We start from the raw sequence: 25548 nt of genomic DNA on the forward strand, positions 1-25548 counted from the left end.
AGGTGTTCATACATACATGTTGTCATCTCTTATTGAATAGACCCTTTCATTACATCAAGTGACCCTTTTATCTATTGATAATATTTTTTATTTTGTTTGAAAACAATGTAGCCCTTTTAGTTTTTTTTTTATTTATTAGTGTTTGACTGGTAGAATTTCCCCCCATTCTTTGAATTTATGGATTAGTAGCTAAGGAATTTCTTGTAGAAAGCATGTAATTGGGACTGCTTTTATATACAGTCAGTCATTGCATTTTTTTTTTTTTGAGACAGGGTTTCTCTGTGTAGCTTTGGAGCTTGTTTTGTATCTTGCTTTGGAGACCAGACTGGCCTCAGACTTACAGAGATTCACCAGCCTCTGTCTCTGGAGTGCTAGGATTAAAGTGTGCATTATCCTGGCCCAGACACTTTATTTTTTTATTTTTTATTTTTTATTTTTTGGTTTTTCGAGACAGGGTTTCTCTGTATTGTTTTGGAGGCTGTCCTGGAACTCGTTCTGTAGACCAGACTGGCCTTGAACTCACAGAGATCCGCCTGCCTCTGCCTCCCAAGTGCTGGGATTAAAGGCGTGTGACACCAACGCCCGGCTTCAGACACTTTATTTTTAATAAGCAATGTATTAGATATTCAGATTTAGCACAACTATTTATTTACTTATATTTAGATTTAATGTACTAATCTATTTTGTTCATCTTTTCTGCCTTCTTTTTGATAAAAAAAATATTTTAGTTGTTTTGGTTTGTGGAGCTAAGAATCCTATCTAGGGTCTTTCTTGCACATTGGGCAAGTGCTCTACCAGTAAGCTATATGCCTAGTTCTGTTTTTATTTTATATTTATTTGGATCATGGATTCATTAAGTGTAAATCTTAATTATACTCTTTTAGTACTGGCCCTTGAGGTTAGCAAATGCATCTTTATGGAAGTCTAGGTTGTTAGCAGAAATGACAGAAAATCAGTTATCTGATTAAAAGCTGGGGAAGAATGATGTGTTTAGCAGAGAGAGTGTGGTTATTAGAGGTGGTGATACATATAGATTCTCTGATAGAGCCAGTGACAGATGCCAGGGAAGTGCGGTATTGCATATGTGAAGAATTGAGGGGGATGGCTACTTAATCCAACCCTTGAAAACAAAGTACATTTTTCTTCTTCCCCTCTGTTGCCATCACTAACACCCCTCTTTAGATACTCCTGAAAGTTCAGTTACCTTGGAGTAGAAAACTGTATGTTTATAGTGGAGAAAGGACACATTCAAGCAGCCGTCAGTTTTAAAACATCATTGTATATTTTTCCTGCTCCCTTGTAGATGAGGAACTTGGGACTAAAAAGGTTCAGTGTTCATAGCTTTTGAACCTGCAGCTACTGAAAGTACAGAAAGTGTGTGTGTTTATACATTCATAAAAACAAATGGTTTTAAATATATATTTTTATATTCTAAATCTATAAGTATTATATATGTATGTATGTAGTTTGGTTTTTCAACACAGGGTTTCTCTATGTAACAGCCCTGGCTGCCCTAGAACTCGCCCTGCAGACCAGAGATCTGCCTGCCTCCGCCTCCTGATTGCCAGGATTAGAGGCGTGCGCCACCATTCCCCAGCTAAAAATAGCTTTCTGTAGAGATTCTGTTTTTGAAAAGTTCCTATTGGGTCTGTGGGTTGGCTTAGCAGGCCAGGGTGCTTGCCGTCAAGTTTGATGCGAGACTGAGCCCCAGTACCACACCGTGGGAGGCAAGACCCAGCTCCTGCCGTTATCATCCACCTCAACCACATGCGCCAGGTCGTTTTATTATGGAAGAATATTGGAATTTTGAAGGCCTTTTGTCCTTAAGTCTTTTTATATGCTGTATTATACCTACTAATTTGCATATCCTTTAATTTTTTAAACCAGAAACTAAACTTTATTATTAAATCTTTCAACCATTTAAGTCAATTTTTGACTCTGGAACTTTTATTTAGAGAAATTTTTCTTTTGTGTTTAATTTCAGAAAGTATAAGAGATCGAAATCAGCATACTATGAGTAAGCAGTATGACAGAGAGAGGGAAAGGCTTGCTACTGGAATAGAAGAACTGCGTGCTAAGCTGACACAAATAGAAGCTGAGAATTCTGACTTGAAGGTTAACATGGCTCACAGAACTAGTCAGTTTCAGCTAATTCAAGAGGAACTGCTAGAGAAAGCTTCAAACGCTAGCAAACTGGAAAGTGAAGTAAGTTGGATTTTGTGAGAATAAGTACTAAACGTTGACGTATAAAAATAGTATTGCAGCCGGGCAGTGGTGGCGCACGCCTTTAATTCCAGCATTTGAGAGGCAGAGGCAGGTGGATCTCTGTGAGTTCAAGGCCGGGCTGGACCGATAGCCTCTGAACCAATACAGAGAAACCCTGTCTCGTAAAAACCAAAAAAAAAAAAAAAAAAAAAAATAGTATTGCTATGGGGTTTTGTAACTATTGAAATTTAGATTTATAAGGCTTTGGAAAGTGATACCATATCAGTTATAAATTCTTTTAAGACCTATTGGGAATGTATGTTTTTTGGGTTTTTGTTTTGTTTTGTTTTTTGAGACAGGGTTTCTCTGTGTAGCACTGACTGTCTTGAAACTCTGTCTGTAGACCAGGCTAGGTTCGAACTCCCAGAGATCTGCCTGCCTCTGCCTCCTGAGTGCTGAGTTAGGTGTGTCCCACTGTCACGTGGCAGAAACGTATATTGAAAGTAGGAGACTACTACCTAGTAGCTAAAAGTTTTCAAATTTGATGGAAGTATAGAATATGTTAATGTAGTAACATTACATTCGGTCTTAGATTGTGATTGGAAAAAAAAGCAGTGGTAGTAGAGAATTTCAAATTTTAGCAAACATCAGAGCCACCTAGGAAACCTGTAAACATGTAGATTTCTGAGTTTCCAGTTGTAGGCGGTATTTCTTTGGGCTGCCAGTTCATAAAAAACAACATGGAGACTTATTATTAATTGTAAAAGCTCAGCCTATAGCTTAGGCTTGTCCCACTAGCTTATAACTTAAGCTAACCCATTTTTATTCATCTATCTATTGTTGTCGTGTGACTCGTGGCTTTTACCTTTCCTCTTGTATGTATGTCTTGCTCCCTCTATGTCTGTTTCTGGCTAGCAGCTCACCTTTCTTCCGAGAGCTTTCTCTGTCCAGAAGTTCAATCTATACCTCCTACCTAACTGTTGACCATTTTTCATTAACCCAGTCACAATGGTATATCTTTACGCAGTGTAATCAAATGCCTTGCAGTAATGCACCAATAGTGATTCAGTAGTTATAACTCTTGAACTCCCATTTTAAACATTACCTGTGACCCTGATACCGTGGGTTATAGTCTGAAAAGGTAACAATACGTGTTTTTTAATTAGCTAATTAAGAAGATATACATGCCAGGTGGTGGTGGTGCTTGCCTTTGATTCCAGCACTCTTGAGGCAGAGGCAGGTGGATCTCTGTGAGTTCAACACCAGCCTGGTCTACAAGAGCTAGTTCAGGACACACTCAAAAGCCACAGAGAAACCCTGTCTCAAAGAAAAAAAAGGTTATATATTTAGCTTATTAAATTCTATATGGTACATTTCTTCTGCCTGTACAACTCCTAAAAAGGAGCTGGAGTGACAGTTAAGTGGTTAAGAACATTGGTTGCTCTTCTAGGGCACACGGGTTCAATTCTCAGCACCTACAGTCATCTCTGTACCTCCAGGTCTAGGGGACCTGAGGCCCTCTTCAGGTCTGTGCAGGCACTGCACACGTGTGGTGCACTTAAAAACATACAGCAAAACATTCAAACAACTTCTAAAAAATTTTCCAATGCAAATCTACTACCAATAAGGTTCTTAATAGTTTTTGTCTGAGAAAACTTTCTTTATATTCTGGGGTTTTTTAATTCATAGACTGGAGAACTTCCTATAAGTCCTTTAAAATGAGCCTTTAAATTGGATTTTTTTTCTTACAATGTATTCTGATCATACTTTTCCTTCCCCCGAATTCCTCCTGGATTCTACCCATCTCCCCAATCACCAAACTCTATACCATTTCTTTCTCTCTTTCTCTTTAGAAAACAAACAAGCAAACAGGCAAACAAAAGGAAAAACACCCAAACAGTGCCCCCCCATCCCACAAGAAACGCATACATACCAAGCAACAAAACAAAGCAAAACAAAAACCCCCCTAGTCTTTGTGTTCCCATTTACTGCATGCTGAAGCTTCTATGATAATGGATGAATGGGGCACTGATCTATGGATATAGCTGTTCTGGATGATCAAAGAGCTTTAGAAGATACAACAAAAAATTCAGGAGAAGCTATATATCATACTTGATAAGGATTAGATTAGGAACCTCCTCATAGTTAGGGTTGGGGAAAGGTTTTGTTTTTGTCTTTTCAGGAAAATAAAATCCACCATCTGAAGAATTTAAGACCTTTGGACAAACAAGCATCCAAGGAAAATAGAAGAAAAACCCGGAAAAAATTACCAAGAAAAGAAATAATCTGACCTAATGTGATCTCTGAAGTTTCCAAAAAGAAGACTGAATCCAAGCTGGGTGGAGGTCACACACATCTTTAATCCTACCACTTGGGAGGCAGAAGCAGGCAGATTTCAGTGAGTCTGAAGCAAGCCTGATCTACAAAGTGAGTTTCAAGACAGCGATGACTGTTAAAACAGAGAAAACCTGTCTCCAAAAACAAAACAAAACAAACAAAAAAAAGAAAGGGAACTTCACAACACCAATTTCACCAGGACTATGACACCACCATTAAGCTAAGCAATACTAACTAAAGATTGATTTTGGACTACGAACTGCTCAGAACCGGATCGAGGAGTCCAACTGAGATGATCCAGCCTCACAGACTGCTTTAGCTAGGACTTGAGACAAGCCCGGAATTTCCATTATGTAGAGACTGGACAAAAACAACTTGACATTAAAACCAAACATTTTCTTTTCAGGATCCTCTACAGATGGGCTTGCCCCCAGACAGCAGGAAGTAACTTTAAGAAAATGATACCCACATTTCTAAGAGGTGGGGTGGGTGGTTTTTGGTCATTCAGTGGATTATGGATATTTGTCATTGTTTAAAAAGATTGGTTACAAAATGTTATTGGTTACTGGTCAGGAAAAAAGTTGAACAAAGGGCATTAGATTCAAGGTTTTTGTTTGGGGAAAAAAAAGGATACACATATGATAGGATAAAAGGGTAGATTATTGAATCTACTGTGAAAAGAAAAAGGGAGGTATAGATGATAAGATAGAAAGGTAAATTATTGAATCTACTTTTAAAAATAACTAGCTTTAAATATTTCACATTGGATTGGACTTCTGTATATTGTATACAAATATTGTATATTGATACAAATTTGAAATTAATTTGTTAAGACATATTGCACATGTTTCTAATCTTTTTTTTTTCTTCAAGGTAGGGTTTCTCTGTATTGTTTTGGAGGCTGTCCTGGAACTAGCTCTTATAGACCAGGCTGGTCTCGAACTCATAGAGATCCACCTGCCTCTGCCTCCCGAGTGCTAGGATTAAAGTTGTGCATCACCACTGCCCGGCCATGTTTCTAATCTTGTTCAAGGTATTCAAGGTATTGTACCTATACAGCTCATTTTTCAGTGTAATGCAAATTTCTAGTTCTTGAAAGTTATTACTGCCAACTATATAAGATAATAAGGAAATGTAGGTATGTAATTAGTCACCTGTTACTATCAAACTTGTCTTTTTTTTTTTTTTTTTTTTTTTGAGACAGGGTTTCTCTGTATTGTTTTGGAGGCTGCTCTGTAGACCAGGCTGGCCTCGAACTCACAGAGATCCGCCTGCCTCTGCCTCCCGAGTGCTGGGATTAAATGCATGCGCCACCACAGCCCGGCTGTCATTACTTTTAAAATGTGTCGTTTTTGCTTTTTCAGATGACAAAGAAATGTTCTCAACTTTTAACTCTAGAGAAACAGCTGGAAGAAAAAATTATTGAGTATTCTTCTATTGCTGCAAAAAATGCAGAGCTTGAACAGGAGCTCATGGTAAAATTTACCATTTTCTTTTGCTATTTAATTGTTATTATGTCTATTTGATCTATTATGTAGTTTGACTTTTAAGTTTCTTTGTTGGTTTCTAATTGATACTACTAAAGGTGATAGTGTTGAAGTCACCCACTACTATTCTGTTAGGACCTGTGTAACCTTTTCTTCCTTTTTGTGTTTGAAATTGCAACCTGAACAGTCAGTGTATGTATATTCACAGTTGTTAGGTCTTCTGTGTGGACACAGGCACACTCATCCATGTGTGCATATGTGGAGTCTATGCATCAACATTCGGTGTCTTTTTTTAGTTTGTTTTGAGACATGATCTCACTGTGTAGCCATAGCTAGCTTTGAACTCATAGAGATCCTCCTGTCTCCGCTCCCTTGAGAGTTGGGAGGCATCTGCCACCAGGCCAGGCTAACATTGGGTATCTTCCTGTGCATGTGAAGTCAGAGGACAGTTTTCTGTTCTTGATGTAGACCCAGGGATTTAATTCAGGTCTTCCGGTTTATGCCAAGTGTCTTTACCCTTTGAACCATCTTACTGGCCTGTCTTTGCTTTGTGTTTTTGAAATACTGGCCATTATATGTGGTAGAGAGTCTCTTCTTTGGTCATTTATGTTTATGCTTGTAAAAGACTCTTGCAGTTAAGTGTCTAGCTTTTTAAAATTTGTTAAGTTTTCTGCTGTAACTTCAGGGAATAGATGATTCTGGATGGCTTAGTTTTACCTTCTACCCAATGCATTCTTAGGTTTGGTCCCCTCATAGTATCCCAACATTTCTGGAAGTTGTGGCTGTGCTGCTTGTTTCCTTCTTTCCTTCCTTCCTTCTTCCTCCTCCTTCCTTCTTCCTTCTTTTTCTTTCTCCTCCTCCTGCTTCCCCCCTTAACTGATGTGTGAATGTAATATTTTCTCAATTTGGTCCTTCATCCCTGATAATCTGTCTTCTTCTTGGCCGAGTCTATAGGTGATGCTTTCCACTGAACTTTTTATTTGACCCATTGTGCTTTTCGTCTCTCACATTTATGTTTGTATCTCCAGATCATTCTATTTCTTTGCTGAATTTTTATTCCATAATGTCAACTTTGTCCATATTGATGATCTAATTTTCTCATCTAATTTGCTGGATTTCTTTGTTATGTAGCTTGCTTTCTTGTACAAGTCTTAGACTGATTAGTTTATTCATTTGCTTATTTGTATCTTCTTCAAGGTCATTAATTAATTAATTAATTAATTAATTAATTTTTGGTTTTTATGAGACAGGGTTTCTCTGTATTGTTTTGGAGGCTATCGGTCCAGCCCGGCCTCGAACTCACAGAGATCCGCCTGCCTCTGCCTCCCGAGTGCTGGGATTAAAGGCATGCGCCACCACCGCCTGGCCCCATTAATTTATTTTAAATTGTTTTTTCTTTCATTGAAAATAGATTTTTAGCCAGGCCTTTAATTCCAGCACTCAGGAGGCAGAGGCCAGCCTGGTCTACAATGTGAGTTCCAGGACAGTCAGGGTTATCCAGAGAAACTCTGTCTCAAAAAAAAAAAAAAAAACACAATTAAAAAAAGATTTTTTTTTCATACAATGTATTCTGATTACAGTTTCCCCTCCCCATTTTCCCAATTTCTTCCCACCTCCTCTCCTATCCAGATCCACATCCATAATAATAAAATAACTTAAAAAATAAACAAATTGGAATATGACCAAATGACTAAACACGAAAAAGAACAAAAGGAATGCATATAGAAAATCGAAAAAGAAAAAGAAATGCATATAGCTGTAGAGACACACATTGGCATACACAGGAATCCCATAAAAACTCAAAATTATAATATATACATAAAGCACCTGTAAGTGTAAATTTTAATAATGCCGTGACTTAACATTATAAGACAGAGAACTTCCAAAGATGTTATTGAGTTCATTTTGCATTGGCCATCTACCACTGCTGGGCAAGGAGCCGACCATTACGAGAGGTTTGGTTCTCCAGTGAGACTTCCTTGGAGAAAACTAGTTTTTCATTTCCAAGAGGCGATGACTTGGAGATGCTTCTGAGTTAGGGGTGGGAGTGAGTGTCCACTTCTTTTCTCAGCTCTAGGGTCCTGTCTGGTACAGACGAATGCAGGCCCTGTGTATGTTGCCAGTCTGAGTTTGTATGTGCAACCAACAGCGTTGTGTCAGAGGCCTTGGTTTCTTGGTGTCTTCCCTCCTTTCTGGCTCTTACATTCTTTCTGCCTTCTCTTCCCTAGAGTTTCCTGAGCCCTGAAGGGAGGGGTTTTGATGGGAACATCCTTTTGGAGCTGAGTATTTTCTTTGACTCTGCACAATGTGTGGCTGTGGGTCTATTTATTCCCATACCTGCAGGAGGAAGTTTCTCTGATGATGGCTAGGCAAGGCTCTGATATCTGATTATAGCAGAATGTTGCTAGGCGTCATTTTATTGCTGTTCCTTTAGCAGAACAGTTGTGGGTTTTTTTTTTTTTCTGTAGTCCCTGACCTATCTAGTTTCAGGTTCTTGGCCACCTAAGCAGTATGGGTTCCATCTCGGGGAGTGGGCTTTAAGTCAAGTCAGTTTTTGGTTGGTAACTCCCATAACCTTTGTGCCACCATCACACCAGAGTGTCTTTCAGGCAGATAACTCTTGTAGATTTGTAGATGGGTTGGTGTTCACCTTTCTCCTTTGGTGGTGTGTAGAGCACCTTCCAGAACCATGAATACTAGTCTGTAGGGGTAAAGACTCTAGGTAGGAACCAGTTCAACTTCTCCATGTTCAGTGAGTTGGGTAGGTGCTATCTTTAGCAATAGAGTCTTAAACTTGTGGAGAGCCACCAATAGCTTTGGAAATAGCCTGGCTTGTTTGGGTAACCATAGAACTCCTTTGGCCAACAACTCAATTAGATATAACCCATTCCCGGCACTGGCAGCTTCATTTGGTGATGATTGGTGTACAGCTGGGGCTCTGTCTCCCCATTATTTGACAGTTTAATTTAGATTACTTTGCTATATGTACATGTTATAAGATGCTTCTATTGTATTTTGTCTGACCCATCCCTTCCCATATTCCCTCCTTCACTTCCCTCTTCTCTCCCACTCTGCTTGATCCTCCCGTTCCAATTAACCCCATTTCCATCCATAATCATCTATTCAGTTTCTTCTTCCTCTCAGGTCCCTTACTCTATACCTAGCCTCTGGTTCTTACAAAATGTAGCTTGCTTATCAATGACTTAACCGGTAAGATCTACATTATAAGTGGATACATACTGTATTTGTTTTTCTTGATCTGTTGAAAATACTTTCTTTGCCTCTGACTTGTGTTTCTTCTCCTTCCTTTATTCCTATTATTCTTAGATTTTGTCTTCATAGTGTCCCAGAGTCAGTGGACATTTTGTTCCAGGAGCTTTTTGTTTGTTTGTATTTTTTTTCCAAGATGTTTTCTCTGTAACTTTGGACCCTATCCTGGAACCCATTTTGTAGACCAGGCTGGTCTCAAACTCACAGAGAGCCACTGCCTCTTCCTCCCGAGTGCTAGGATTCAAGTTGTGCACTACCACTGCCGCTGACTACCAGGAGCTTTAACATTTTCTTTCATTTCTTCTTTCGTGTTCAGTGCCTGAGATTATCTCTTACATTTTGTAAAGCTTTCCTCTTACCTGTTCAAGGTTCCTGTTCAGCTTCCTAAGTTTTTCATTTCTAGAATTCCCTCGGTTTGGGTTTTTTTATTGATTCTAGTTTCACTTTCAGGTATTGAAACCCCTTCCCCCCTGCTTGTTTATGTTTTCATAGATTTCTTTACGGGATTTATTCATTTCCTCTTTAAGGATCTCCATCATATTTATAAAAGCTATTTTAAGGCCTTTTTCTTATGCTTCAGCTATGTTGCAGTAGGACCTGCTAGGCTCTAGTGGGGACATAGTGTCTTTACTGTTACTGTTACTGTGTTTTTACCACGATGTCTAGGCATCTGGGTTTGTGAAGACTGTACTTCTATGACTATTTTTTTTCAAGATTGTAATTCTAGATGCTGATATCTGGCTTTTGTCTTTATTGGATGGATGTTTTGTTCCTTGGTTTCTGTTACCCTCTAGTTCTTAGGAGAGTGTGGTGGCTCTGTGTTGCCTGTCAGGAAATCCCTATGCATTTCTGTGTATTGGGAGCTGACAGGTAGGAAGGGGAATGTGATGGGTGGGGGTGAGGTGGGGTGCAGGTAGGAGAGCAGGATGTTTCAAAATCTCCTTGATCCCCTGAGAATGGAGACAGAGTGAGGAGAGTCTGCAGCAGGTAATCTGCTGCAGAGCTGGGGATTGGACTTGGAGGAATGGAGGAAGAGATGAAGACCTGCATTAGCCTACCTGCTTCCCTGGCCAGAGTGGCCTGTGGGTTCCACAGGAAATGCCTGCTGGGGTGCAGGGCTGGGATAAATCAATGAGTGGGAGGACTGTTTGATGCAGCCTGTAACCAATATTTTTTAAGTAAACATTTCAGGGGTACTGAAACTATAAGTTATCTGAGCAGGTGAAAAATAGGAATTTAATGAGAATAAACTGAAAGAAACCAAGTCTAAGAGGAACTGAATAATACTGCAACATATACAATATCTGTTCTAACTAACTTTTCCCCAAAGTTGTTCACTTCTGCTGGTATTTAGGACACTACAAAAAAGGTCTGTCCTTGATACTAATTGTTAAACAAGTTCAAAAACAGAGAAAAACTCCAACCTATTAAGTTTCCAAATTCCTATAGGCAGGAGCGTCAGAGGATGGGATGAAAATTCCGTTGGAAATTGAACCAAACCAGGCCCATGTGCAGAAAGGACAGCTGGATACCAAAATTCTACCAAATGAAAATGCATTTTGAAAAAACGTTGTATTTTGTGAAAATGGATGTTTAGCCTGAATGCAGCATATCTGTGCCTAGTGCCCACATACCAGCACTTAGAAAGCAGAGGCAGGCGAACCACTTTAAGTTCAAGACCAGCCTGGTCTATATAGTGAACTCCAGGCTAACCAGGGCTATATAGTAAGGCTCTGACATTAAAAAATAGAGGATATAAGAAAATGAAGCAGTAGCAAGCAATAATAAAAAATACTCATTGTTACAATTAGATAAATATAAGAATGGGAAGAAAACAAAAACAAAAGATTTTTAATTTTTAAATAAACTAGTAAGACAAAGTAAATACTAGTAAAATTATAGTAGAAAGGAAAAATAAGGGAGAGAAAAGGAGAGAAACATGGTGTAATGAATAATAAATAAATAAAGATTATTGCAAGATGATGCAAAAAAAAATGTGATAACTTGCTGGGCATCGTGGTGTATACCTGTAATTCCAGTACTTGGGAGGCAGAGGTTGGTAGATCTCTGAGTTCAAAGCCAGCCGGGTCTACACATCAATTTCCAGGCTAGTCAAGGGCAACGCAGTGAAACCCTGTCTCACAAAAACAACAACAGAATTTTTCAAAAAGAAATATAACCAAATTTCATTAATATATGAAGTGGAACATAAAAGCATGAAAAAAATAAAGAAAAATGTGGTTAAATAAAAGTACTAATAAATACTAGTAATAGTAAATAATAGTAAAAAGAAAAAAAGGGAAGCTTAAGGGGCAAGAAAAACAAACTACAGGAAAAAATTGGTATCCCTTATCATCTTCCCTCTGAGTGTATGAAAATTGGAGCTTGTTGGTACGTGTGTGAGGAGGAGTCAGATGAACTTTAGCCTCTGGTGTTTACTATGACTTAACTGACACTGTACTGGTATCCAGCCAGATTGGCTGTCACTTGAATAGATTCCCTTGTTCACACCGTGAGAGTGTCTGCTGCTTACTCCTTGCTTTGCAGTCTCCTACCTTCTCGAGGTCCCCTGGTTTGTACTTGTGCGTAGTGATCTAGCTGTGGGGTGTCTCCCAAATACACTGGAAGTGGGTGGGGGAGAGCAGCCTGAGCACTGAGATGTGTAAGGGTAGACCTGCCTTTTTACCTTTATACTTTCAAGTTTGCTAAGTGTTAATCACCCTGCTAGATGGATGCCGCTGTGGGTTCCAAATAGTCCATTGGAATTTTGAGTTCTCGACCCCTGCCTCAGTGAGTGTCAGTACAGAAACTTAGCCCTGGAGATTTGTCTACTCCCACACTCAGGGGTAGTCTCAGGCTCATGGCTGTCACTCTTCAGAATTATCCTCAGCGGGTGAGTCCTGTCCCTGGCTGCTGTGGCAAAGCCCCCTTTCCCAGCACAGCTCACTGTCTAACAGGCCTCCTGCTCCCTACCCTGCAGTTTGTCAGGGTCCTGCCCTTCTGTTTCTCCAGCTGCACCCCAAATCTGTCTCTCAGCTGGGGTTGTAGCAGGTTGAATTTAATCTTCCTGAGTTGTGACTGTTCCCTTTTTGCAGACCCCCCAGAATATTTTGGTCTTAAAAAATAGGTTCCCTGAAGATAGTGTCCAGCCACAGCCCTCTGAGCCAGGGGACCTCCTCTGTCCCTGATCTGTCCCATCTAGGAAGTCATTGCCCTAGCAAGAGGCTTGTGAGAGCTGTGGATTTGTCCTGTCAGCAGGACTGTCAGTCTCATTTTTCCTAGGGTTGTCTGGTAATATTTGGATGAGGCCTCCCCTCTCCCATGGCAGTTGGAACTGTCCTGTTTGATTTTCTGCTTATCGATCCTATTTTGAATTTCAAGAGTTCTTCTTTTCCCTTGTTTCCACTCATCCTGATACTTCTCTTCACTGGTCATAACAGAGACAATTTCTAGTCTACCATATGCCTGGAAATCAGTTTTCTTGTTTAAGTATTGATTAAAGTGACTTAAAGAATAGAATATGCCAGGCAGTGGTGGTGCACGCCTTTGATCCCAGCACTCGGGAGGCAGAAGCAGGCGGATCTCTGTGAGTTCGAGGCCAGCCTGCTCTACAGAGTGAGTTCCAGGACAGCCTCCAAAGTCCCAGAGAAGCCCTGTCTCGAAAAACCAAAAAGAAAAAAGAATAGAATATAGCAGTCTTTTGTGATGTAAAACAGACTTTTTTTTTTGGTTTTTACGAGACAGGGTTTCTCTGTATTGTTTTAGAGGCTGTCGGTCCAGCCCATAAAACAGACTTTTAGTTATAGTCTTCCCAATATTTTTATTTCTAGGAGAAGAATGAAAAAATAAGAAGCCTTGAATCCAATATCAATACAGAACATGAGAAAATTTGTTTTGCTTTTGAAAAAGCAAAGAAAATTCACCATGAACAGCATAAAGAAATGGAAAAACAGATTGAGCGAGTAAGTAATGTATTCATTATCACTGAAAAGAACCTTAAACATCCTAATCCAAACTTCTCTAGGTGCAAGAAACAAAGGCATAGAGAAATTAATGACACTACCTATAATAAGAATCTCACACTTTATAATTTCCTGCTGTTTGCCAACTCATTTGACAAAGAAGACAAGTATCTTAAATTAAAAAAAACCAAGACAAAGATAATAAAATACCATTTTATTCTCATTAGACTGTGAAGGTAGGGAGTGAGAGGGAAGACGGATAGCAGCAAACACTGACAAAGAAGTGTAATCTTCATTTGTTGTTAGTATGATGGAGTGGGACCCAGTCTTAAAAAGCAAAAATACTAAAGGGAAAGATAAAAGTTTTGATACATTTGCAAGAGAATACCTACTGAAATGAAAATGTGCCTCTTCCGCAAACAGGAAGTCCATTTCTAGGTGATTTGTTCTAGGGAAACTCTTGTACATATGCATAAAGAGACTTGTATAAAGCTTGTTATCACTTCATACATTGTTGCAGTAATCAAAGCAAGGTATCAAAGTAAACCTTAATTCCTTATGTCGATTATAGTACTTCCTAAAGTAAGTGAACTAGACCTGTATATCAACACAAATAAATGTCCGAAACTACATTGAGTAAAAGAAAAAGCAAATGATTGAAACTTAGAGATATTGTTATAATAAATATAAAATTTCAAGACAGAAAATTGTATTCCATATTGCTCATGGCTATGCACATTTAATAAAAGTACAAAAATAGACCAATCAATAAGAACAAAGGAAGAAAGGAAAAAGAGATAGGTATATGACTTAAATAAGAATTTGAAGATTTCTAAAATGCATAATTTATTTCAAATATACTTTCAAATATATATATATATATATATGTTTAAAGTGTTCCCAGTGTTTTAAGAGTGTAACATGAAAATCCTGTTTTTATATTTAGCTTGAAACTCAGCTAGAGCAAAGAGATCAACAATTCAAAGAACAAGAAAAGACTATGTCCATTTTGCAGCAAGATATACTATGTAAACAACATCACCTTGAATCACTAGATAGACTCTTGACGGAAAGTAAAGTGGTAAAGTCATCTTTTTAAAAGTACTGTTTAAAAGCTAAGATTTAAGTTTGTTTCTGTAACATAAATTTAATATACTCTTAATATTTATTTACAAACATTTTTCTTACCAACATTTGTTTATAGGAAATGGAAAAAGAAAATATGAAGAAAGATGAAGCTTTGAAAGCATTGCAGATTCATGTGTCTGAAGAAACAGTCAAGGCTAGTGTACTTTTTGTGTGTTTGTGCATGTGTGTTCATACACATGCGTGGCATTAGTGTGAAGGCAGAGGACAACTTGCAAGAGACAATTTTCCCCGTTATTATGTGGGTCTCAAGAATAGGATTCAGGTTTGGAGACAAGAGTCTTTACCTGCTAAGCCATCTTATCAGGCCTCTGCTTTACTACTGCAGACATTTTTAGCTTTCTTCCCAATAAATTATCGAAATTGTAATAAATATCCATTAAATGGCTGAGGAAATGGCTTAGTAGTCAAGCACGTGTGCGACTCATTCACAGGACATGAGTTCAGTAACAGCAGCCTGCTGGGCAGTTACAGCTGCCTGTAACTCTAGCTCCAGGGAATCCCACACCCTTCTCTGGCCTCTGAGAGTACCTGCATGCATGTATACACACATGTCTTTTACACACACACACAGTATTTTTTAACTACTTTATTGTTACCAAAATAAACAGGAGGAAGGCTCATGTTCACACATCTTCAACTACTGACACACAAATAAATATAATTTAGACAAATTTAAAGAACAAAGAAGTACTAGTTTTACTGTTGTACCATAGAGCATGGTAAGTACTTAAGATAGAAAGGGCATTGAATATGTGCATGTGTTTCTGTCTGAATGAAAAGCACTGTATTTAGTATTCAATTCTATAATCTTTGAAATGTTTCCCATGTGGATGTGGGAGAACTACTGTATATTCATTTCTTTATTAGCATTAATAGGTCTAAATATGCTGCCATCTTGTGCCATAGATAACTTGAATATAAAGATACCTACTTTTTGCCTAGAATTCTGTTTATAAACTGTTTTGAGATTGTGTATGCTTATGTAAACAATTATGTCTTCAGGGAGAGAGAGGGAAGGAGGGAGGGCGTGTGTGTGGTACATGTTCATTTGTATGTATGGAGGTTAGAAGTAGAAATCATATCTCTTCCTCAATCTTATTTTTTTGATTTAAGATATTTCATCAAACGTGGAGCTTGCGGGTTTGGCTATTTAGCCTGGCTTGTGAGCTTCAGTGATCTGCTTGTCTCTGCCTCCCTAATTCTAGAATTGCATACACATACATGCTGCCGTACCTGGCTTTTTACGTGAGTGCTGAAAATCTGAACTCTGATCCTCATGCTTGCCATGAGTCATCTCCCCAACTGAATAGTTACATCTGTGTTGATTGTTAGGGTCTGGGGTGACTTTGAGATTCACCATAACCATAAGTACATGTGAACAAGAGGCTTTATATTTTAGATACTGATGTCCAGTGTGGGACCAGGGCTGCTAAGAGTGCTCCCAAGATTCAGCACGTAGCCATTATCAGCCCAAGGCTTATGAAGGAAAAGTCAGTCACAAGATTGCATGTATTTTGTCTGTGTATAGGCAGGGTCTAATTTATGTCTTGTAGTTGTCTAATCATCTTTTTGAGCAGAGTAAGCAAGTTTGATTGCAGAAGCAGAGATAGCAGTTAGTCTTATGACCACAGTGAATCTTACAAGACAAGACCAGTCAATTTAAAAATACTCTTCAATATCTGGGAGAGGGGTGGGAGAGATGACCTAGAGGTTAAGAGTAGTGGCTGCTCTTCCAGAGGTCCTGAGTTCAATTACCAATTACCAGCACCGACATGGTGTCTCACAGCCATATATAATGGGATCTGTAGACATACATGCAGACAGAGCTCTCATACATTTAAAAAAAAGTGGTTAACTTCAATGTCTGGAGAAAAGGGAAGTGGATTGTTAGGGTATAACCTGTATAAGCAAGGGCCTATAGCTGGACTTTCTTTGGACTTTTTATTAAGTATGAAAGTTTGATCTTAGCTTAGACTTGTTCCCAACTAGCTCTTATAAGTTAAATTAACCCATGCCATTACTACCTTCTGCCAAATGGCCCATTATCTCTCCCCTGTACTATACATCTCCCTTCCTCTGTGTCTCACCGGTGAATCCCGCTGTGCAGATGTCCTGTCTATCCTCTCCTGTCTTGCTGTTGGCTGTTCATCTCTTTATTAAACCAATCAGAAGGTGCCTTAGGCAGATGAGGTAAAACAGCCATCTTCACAGTGTACAAAAAGATTATCCCACAACAAGGGGCTTGCATGATAGAGGCATTTTTTGCTTTTTTGGTCTCTTAAATATACTAAGTCTAAACTTTAAATGTAATGTTAACCATCACATTATAGTCATTCCTATAGAATTCAATAATTCTTTTTTTTTTTTTTTTTTTTTTTTGGTTTTTTGAGACAGGGTTTCTCTGTGGCTTTAGAGGCTGTCCTGGAACTCGCTCTGTAGACCAGGCTGGCCTCGAACTCACAGAGATCCGCCTGCCTCTGCCTCCCAAGTGCTGGGATTAAAGGCATGCGCCACCAACGCCCGGCTCGAATTCAATAATTCTTTAACATCTATTGTAATAATCAGTTCATTTATGTCTGTAACAGTAAACGTAGTTTAAAAATATTAGTATGCAGGCCAAGTATAGTAGCCTCTGCCTTTAACCCTGGCACTTGGGAAAATAGTAGAGGATTTCCTAAGTTTGTTGAATCTCTCCCTGCAAAATTAAAACTCAAAAGTGTAAGAGGAAAGTAAAAAAGCAAGAAAAAAATCCCCCTACAGTTTTCAGCAAGATCATCTTTTGTTATGTTTTACTTTTTTTGACAAGGTCAGACAACTGGATTCAGCATTAGAAATCTGTAAGGAAGAACTTGCTTTGCATTTGAATCAGTTGGAAGGAAATAAGGAAACATTTGAAAAACAGCTGAAGAAGAAGTCTGAAGAGGTAAATTTTTTTTGTTTTGTTTTCTCTGTAGCTTTGGAACCTGTTCTGGAACTAGCTCTTGTAGACCAGGCTGGACTCGAACTCACAGAGATCTGCCTGCCTCTGCCTCGTGAGTGCTAGAACTAGTCATGTGCCACCATTGCCCAGCAGTAAATTATTCTTTTATTTAGCAAAATATTCAAGTTTTTTTTCTTTTTTTTACTTTGTGAACATATTCTCAATATACTTTTGTTTAGGTTTTTTAAAGGCAAGATTGGTCTAGGGTATCCAAGGCTAATTTCAGACTCTCTATATAACTGATGGTATAGAACTTACAATCTTGCTTATCAAGTCTAAGATTACAGGTGTGTACAACCATACCTGGTTTCTGTGGTGCTGGTGATGGGACCCAAGACATGCTAGGTTTCAAGTTACTTGTCCACTACTGTGGTAAGACTCCATGACCAAGGCAACTTAGAGAAGAAAGAACTTATCTGGGGCTTCCAGTTCCAGAGGGTGAGTCCTTGGCCAGCTTGGCAGGGAGCATGGCAGCTGGCATGACACTGGGGCAATAGCTTAGAGCAGAGAGTCTCTTCCAACTTCAGCCTTATCGTCAGTGACACGCCTCCTTTAACAATGTCACACCTCCTAGTCTTTCCAAACAGTTCCACCACTGGGGACAGAGTATCCAAACATATGAATGAGCCTATGGGAGCCATCCTCATTCAATCCGCCACACTATGCAGACTCTGCCAACTGAGTTACATCCATGCTCTCTCTATATCTTTATGTATGTACGTATATGTGACATTAAATATATATATGACATTAAATGTAATTTTTGTTTTTTGAGTCACAGTTTTTGTCTAACAGTACAGTCTGTCCTGTAACTCACTTTGTAGAACAGTTTAGCCTCTATATATATGACATTAAAAACAAATCCTAAATTATATATTCTTTGAAGAACAGACTTTATTTCAGTTTAGCATAAAATATATCTTATAATTCAAATTCATCTGTTTTTAGAGAATCAGAAAATAGTAAGTTACAATTATTACACAGTAATTTTAATATAAAATGATTAATATTTAAAGCATTGTTTTATACATAGGAGTATAAAATTCTTCAAAACTTTCAATTTTGTTGTGGTTGTTGTTGTTGGTGGTGGTGGTGGTAGTGGTGGTGGTGGTGGTGGTAGTTGTTTGAAACAGGATTTCTCTATGTAGTCCTAACTGTCATGAAATTCGTTCTGTAGATCAGGCTGGCCTTGAACACAGAGATCCACCTAACTTTACCTAGTGTGCTGGCAAACTTTAAAATTTTTGTTTTTGCTTCCTTTTGCTTGAAGGGTGTTTAGAATGAGCTTTAGAAAGTGGATATGGTGATGCACATATAATCTAGTCCTTGGGTGACTGACTCAGGAGGATTATGAGTTATAGGCAAGCCTGAACCACCTAGTTTTAAGCCATCCATGGCCACATAAGTGAGATACTATTTAAAAACAAAAAACAAAACTTAGCAACTAAACTTTATTGAGATAAATTTTTCAGTTACTAGACTAAAGGCCTTTCTTGAAGTGCTGAAGAGATGGCCCAGCAGGTAGACACTTGCCCCAAACTAGACAGTTGCCCCAAACCCGATGATGACCTGTGTGCTGTCCCTAGACTCTACAGGGTGGAAGGAGAGACCTGACTCCTCCAAGTTGTCATCTACATCTACAGATGAAACAAAAATTCAGACTTTCATTAAGAGTTTTCCTCTTGTCTCCATAACCTCAGCATCCACCCACATAGACAGGCATGGCCTTGTTATGTAGCTCTAGCCACTTATAATTCATAATTCTCCTGCCCCAGCCTCCTCAGGGTGGGGTTTTAGATGTGCACCATCATACCTACCTTAAAGATATCTTTAGCTGAGCCCCAGCCCTCAGGAGGCAGAGGCAGGTGGATCTCTGTGAGTTCAAGGCCAGCCTGGTCTACAGAGTGAATTCCAGGACAGAGAAACCCTGTCTTGAAAAAAAAAACAAAACCAAACAAACAAAAGATATCTTTTAAAGGAATTTTGGAGACCAGCATACTGAGACCTTAAATATTTCTAGTGAAATTATGTTGTTAGAATTTGAATATTCTGAATTGATTTGCTGCAATGTTATTTTATAAGCTACTGTAATATTAACAGTATAGAATGATAAATATTATCTGATTTTATTATGTAGTGATTTTGGTTTTATATCTGTAAAGGGGAAAGTTCATCAACTGAAGTATAGATCAGTCTAGGGCTACCTCTATCTTTCCCTTTCTGGGATGCATAGAGCAAGCAGTCTCCTTCCTCTAACAGTAAAATTTGAGATGATGTTTAGCAGAAGCTGTTTATGACTTCATAGTAAAAGGTTATATAAGAGTAGTTGACCAACTATGTTAGGGTTTCTATTGCTGTGAAGACACACCATGACCATGACAACTCTTATAAAGGGAAACATTTAATTGGGGTGGTGAAGGTGAGGATGTATTTATATCACTAGACTCAAGATAAATGATAACTGGGTGCTTATTGGGGACAATTACACAGAAAAATACAAAGAACCACTGGAGCATTTCTTTGCTCTTCCTACCAGATCTGCTGACCCATCAGAAAGAGCTCTGAAAGGGTTAACTAAACTTAAAGGTTTCACTTTTAGAAATGAAGGGACCAGACCCTCTCTCAGCCCCTGCTTTAGCAGCCATGACAGGCTACAGAAAAGACACATGGGCCTCTGACTCAAGGAAACTCCAGATCCTCTGGCCTCCCAGAGTGTCTAGGGCCAAAACTGAACACAAAGAAACTCCAAAGGGGGGGGGCCCCCACCCCCGCCCCGCCCATCCTCCTAGATACTTGGTTCCTGAGAACTGCTTGGTCAACAAAGAAACTCCAGGGGGGACCAAAACCTCCCCTGTAGTCTCCAGGATACAGTTCTGAAAACTATTGGTATTTATGAACAACAGACCACCTGCAAGTAACAAGACAATGCCATAGAAACCACAGAATGTTCCCTCTCAGCACTGACCAATGAAATTAATTGGTACACAGGTATTCCATGCCAAAATATGACTTTGAGAAATTTTCCTAATTGTTCCCAAATGTCAACCAACACGAACCCACTGATGTAATCCTGTAACTTTTTTTTTTTTTAATCCTGTAACTTTTATCTTTAAAACCTACCAGTAGCCGGGCGGTGGTGGCACACGCCTTTAATCCCAGCACTCGGGAGGCAGAGGCAGGCAGATCTCCATGAGTTTGAGGCCAGGCTGGACCGACAGCCTCCAAAACAATACAGAGAAACCCTGTCTCGTCAAAACCAAAAAAATAAAAAAATATATAAAAAATAAAACCTACCAGTAGACAGGGAACTTACCCTCTCTGGAGGCTGCTGCATCAGCTTGCTAGAAGGGGTCCTGGTCATGGTTGAATGAACAAATAAAACCTTGTATTTGGAGTTTGGTGGGTCTCTGGGGATCTTTGCAACTTGAATATAATACCTCAAGCTCCTCTCTGCTTTCATCTGACTGAAACCACACCCAAAAGAGGTGTGGTGATCATTATAGGTCCACAGACCAGATGCCTACAGGGTGACTTGCTTATAGTTCAGAGGTTCTGTCCATTATCATCATGGTGGGACATGATGGAGTACAGGCAGACATGGTGCTGTAGCTGTAACTAAGAGTCCTATATCTTGCAGGCAACAGGAAGTGATCTGTGACCCTTATCAAAGCTTAAGCAAAGGAAACCTCAAAGCCCACCCCCACAGTGACACATTTCCTTCAACAGGGCCACACCTATTTCAGCAAGGCCACACCTCCCAAAAGTACCACTCCCTGTGAGCTTATAGGAGCCAATTATATTCAGACTACCGCACCTTCTCAGAAAGGAATGTGTTTCAGAATCCTAGCCAGCAAAAACAATGTATTGCATAAGAACATTTCAAAATGATGCCAAATAAGAACAAACCCTAGAAGCATCTTCCTGTATTCATAACCCTTTATAGGAGTAACCCTATAGTTATGAAAGACCCCTACCCAGGACCCCCTAGGAAAAGAAAAGCAAGGCCAGGCCGTTGCCTAATGAAAGAAACCCAGACCAGGTGTTTCACCCTCAAAACAGGATGTCTGTGATCACTATAACAGTCATGGGACCCGGATAATAATTGCTGAAGCATGCGGGAACTTTCATATGACAATACTAGAAAACCTAGTCCTTGGCAACTACCCTGGCCCCCAATTGTGTCTGATCACTATAGCAATCATGGGACCCGGATAATAATTACTGAAGCGTGCTGGGAACTTTCATATGACAATACCAGGACACCTAGTCCTTGGCAACTACCCTTGCCCCCAGTTGTGTCTATGATCACCATAGTAGTCATGGGACCAGGATAATAATTGCTGAAGTATGCCTGGGTCTTTCATAAAGTAATACCAGGAAACTTAGTCCGTGGGAACTACCCCTGCCCCCAAGATGAGCCAATGAAATGCCTGTTACTTATGTAACCATTGAAACTCTATAAATATTGTACTCCCTGAAAGCCCGGATGCTCTGCACCCGAGTTGCAGTAGCATCCGCAGGCGCCTGTGTACTCAATAAATCACCTCTTGCATTTGCAGCCAGTGGTCTGGCCCCGGTTCTTGGGCAGAGGGTTCGGTTCAGTGCCCGGCACTTTGATGCCGAGGTTTTTCAGTTATCTCCCCAGTCAGAATAATGAACCATGCCCTTCTTTCTCCATAACCAACTGTGCTACATGAATGTGGGATAATTAAGGAATGCAGCTTTTACATCTGTTGTTTTCATTATAATAAGGCATATATATCTTTGCCAGGTTTATTGTTTGCAGAAAGAGCTAAAGATAAAGAATCACAGTCTTCAAGAGACTAGTGAGCAAAATGCTGTCCTGCAGCATACTCTTCAACAGCAGCAACAGATGTTACAGCAAGAGACAATTAGAAACGGAGAGCTAGAAGATATCCAGAATAAACTTGAAAAACAGGTATGCATTATTGACTAAAAGTAGTTTGATTTTTATGAAATAGAATTTAAAAATCATTTGCAGATTTTTGATTAACAAAATGTAATCAGACCTACGTCTTTTGCTACGATGGCAGTATTCCTCATGCCACAAAATTTTATTATAATTTAGACTTCTTGACTGAATTTTCTTTCTTGAATCTATATTTAATACCTATCTGAATTATTATGTCTTCTGATGTCTCCTTTTTGAATAAAACATGTGCTATGGCTTTCTTTAAAGAATTGGAGAAACAGTACAATAAAAGAAGATTCCCTTTCCCTCCAAAATAGAATTGCTACGGAGCTACACAAATAAGTTATGATTGTGGGATTATAGCCTGTGGTACAATGCCTGTATAGCATACTCAAGACTATGGCTTCTCTAAGACCACAACAAAGATTTATTTATATAAAATAAAGATGTTATCATTTCACTGAAAGAATCCTAGACAGTTTGATACTAGAGACTAATCTTTTTTTGTTTGTTTTTGTTTTTTGAGACAGGGTTTCTCTGTGTAACAGTCTTGGCTGTTCTGGAGCTTGCTTTGTAGACCAGGCTAGCCTTGAACTCATAGAGATCCATCTGCCTCTGCCTTCTGAGTGCTGTGATTAATGATGACTAATCTTTTTTCTTTTCTTTTTTTTTTTTTTTGGTTTTTCGAGACAGGGTTTCTCTGTGGCTTTGGAGGCTGCCCTGGCACTCGCTCTGTAGACCAGGCTGGCCTCGAACTCACAGAGATCCGCCTGCCTCTGCCTCCCGAGTGCTGGGATTAAAGGCGTGCGCCACCAACGCCCGGCGACTAGTCTTTTTTCTTTTATTCATTGTCAACTTTGTCTTAATCTTTTTCATATATATTCCATCTTTTCTCTTTCAAAAGAAATAAAATTTATAAAGAATTAAAATTTTTATTTCATTTTAGTATTTCATAACTTTATTTTCTAAATATTATATATATGTAGACTACATAAACATATAGTGTGTGTGTGTGTGTATGTATCTGAATTCATTCTCAACCACTTTTTTTGACATGAAAAGAAAGAACTTTTCAAATTGGGATAATAAAAAGGGAAAATTTTACTATTTTTGTACATTTTTTTTAACTTAACTTCCTCCCTGTTTCCTTCCCTTCCTTTTTGTTTATTGTTGTGCTGATGAGTGGATTCAGGGTCTCTCATCTGAAGCAGACAAGCACCCAGTTTCACCTGGACTTGTTCAATTCTTACTACTCTCACTTTACTGTTAAGATGTGCTCACTTTTATAAAAACACTAAGTTATATGTGAATGACTTATCTCTATTATTAAAAAGTTAGTTTTACTTTCATGGTTTCAAAGCATCCTGGTTTGTATTTTGATTGTACTGTTATTATTAAATTTAACTTTTGAAATGGGGTCTTTTTGTGTTGCCTAGATTGGTCTTGAGCTCTTAGACTCAGACAATCTTCCTGCCTCTCAGCCGGTCCACGATTTAAGACTATAGTTAAGTTCAGCCACACCAAAGCCTACTTTGATTTTTAGAATACATCTTGAAACTGATGTTAGACTATATATTTATGAAAGTATTTTTCTGTGTAATGTTGGGAGTGTAATTGAATTTTATCACTTACCTGAAAACTGCCTTACCAGGTATCAAAGCAGGAACAAGAGCTTCAGAAACAAAGGGAAAGCTCAGCAGAGAAGTTGAGAAAAATGGAAGAGAAATATGAAACAGCTATACATGATGCAGATTTGAAAAGGCAAAAAATTATCGAACTTACTGGTACTGCCAGGTAAAATTTGAATATAATAAATAGTTTATTAGCTTTTTCTGTTTTATGTCAGTAATGGTTGAGTTTGGTCAAGTACTACAGATTCTTATACTTTATAGGCACTTAGTAACTGCTGTATTAAATTATAAATAACTCTCAGAGGACCTAACTGGTGTTTTGTTTGTTTGTTTGTTTTTTTAATTTTTTTCAAGACAGGGTTTTTCTGTGTAGCCCTGGCTGTCCTGGAACTCTGTAGATCAGCTGACCTCAAAGTCAGATCTGCCTGCCTCTGCCTCCCAAGTGCTGGGATTAAAGGTGTGCGCCACCAATGCCCCGTGAGCTTTTTATTTTTATAACCTTTCTTCTCTGATCATTGTATTTCTGTCATGCTTCAGACATCCCCACAGTATACCCTAGAGCTGACCATTTCTACTGTTTACTATTGTGTTATTCTGGTGCCTCGATTACTTTCCTTTGTTTTGTTTCTGAAACAAGGCCGCAATATGTGGCTTGGGCTGACTTACACACTTTGTTCCTCAGTTTCCCCAGAACTGATATTATGGCTATGTAACATCATATATTACTACTCTTCTTTCTTTACTGACCTTAAAATCAAGTTAGTCATTAAATCACCTCGTTAACCTTCTCTTTGGCTTATGCATCACAGAGTTAAAATCCACCTTGGGGTGGGGAGATGACTCAGTTGATAAAGTGCTTTCTATACAAACACGAGGACCTGAGTTCATATTCCCAAGACCCATGTGAAAAGCCTGGTACGGTAGCGTGCTCCTGTAATCACACCATTGAGGAGGCACAGATAGGAGGATCCCTGACCCAGCTGAAATGCCAAATCTGTAAAAATCTCTTACAGATTCAGTAATAGACATATCTCAAAAAGCCAACAAACAAACAAGGTGAATAGAGATTGGGAAAGACATTTGACTTTGACCTCTGACCTCGACATGCATGTGTATATACATTCACGTGCATCTCTATTTACACACATACAAAATGCATATACACAAGATCCAACTCACACTTATTGATGTCAGCATCTTTAAAGAAGCCATAGAAAAATAAAATTATGTAAACCAGCTTTACTTTAAATTAAAATCTTGTGTTCCCTTAGTAGTGTCTGGCAAGCTAAGTAGTTCATAGGAGACTGGTTTTACATCTTTGCCTCTTCTTTCAAAACGCTACCAACTTCTTGATGCTTCTCTAACTGGGTGTCTTTCTCCTTCACTGGAAACAACATAAAGTACACAGTTATACATGCTCTGAAATAAACAAGTTTTTGGTTTTTATTCTTCACTTATATAACCATCAAGTTTCTAGTCTAGTGTTTGGCATAAAATTCCTGTGGTCCTACTTCTTCAATAACCCTGAAAAAACAAAGAGAAGTGTTTCTTAAAAATAGATGGGTTTAAAATCTGCCATAAAACTTTTTAAAGT

The 25548-nt window shown here is 38.9% G+C and overlaps 1 protein-coding gene across 3 annotated transcripts in view; it reads left to right on the forward strand.

Annotated features, from left to right (window-relative positions):
• Positions 1-25548, forward strand: part of Ccdc18 (coiled-coil domain containing 18) — a 94634-nt gene that overhangs the window by 23948 nt on the left and 45138 nt on the right. For all 3 annotated transcript variants that reach the window (XM_040733473.1, XM_040733474.1, XM_040733475.1), the window contains 8 exons: positions 1985-2205; positions 5907-6017; positions 13130-13261; positions 14208-14342; positions 14466-14543; positions 17217-17333; positions 22162-22329; positions 23975-24117. In XM_040733473.1, coding sequence (XP_040589407.1) covers positions 1985-2205; positions 5907-6017; positions 13130-13261; positions 14208-14342; positions 14466-14543; positions 17217-17333; positions 22162-22329; positions 23975-24117 — 1105 coding nt within the window. The remainder of the gene's footprint in view (positions 1-1984; positions 2206-5906; positions 6018-13129; positions 13262-14207; positions 14343-14465; positions 14544-17216; positions 17334-22161; positions 22330-23974; positions 24118-25548) is intronic.

Source organism: Mesocricetus auratus, unplaced genomic scaffold (assembly GCF_017639785.1).
Source record: "Mesocricetus auratus isolate SY011 unplaced genomic scaffold, BCM_Maur_2.0 Super-Scaffold_100031, whole genome shotgun sequence".
Classification (NCBI taxonomy): Eukaryota; Metazoa; Chordata; class Mammalia; order Rodentia; family Cricetidae; genus Mesocricetus; species Mesocricetus auratus.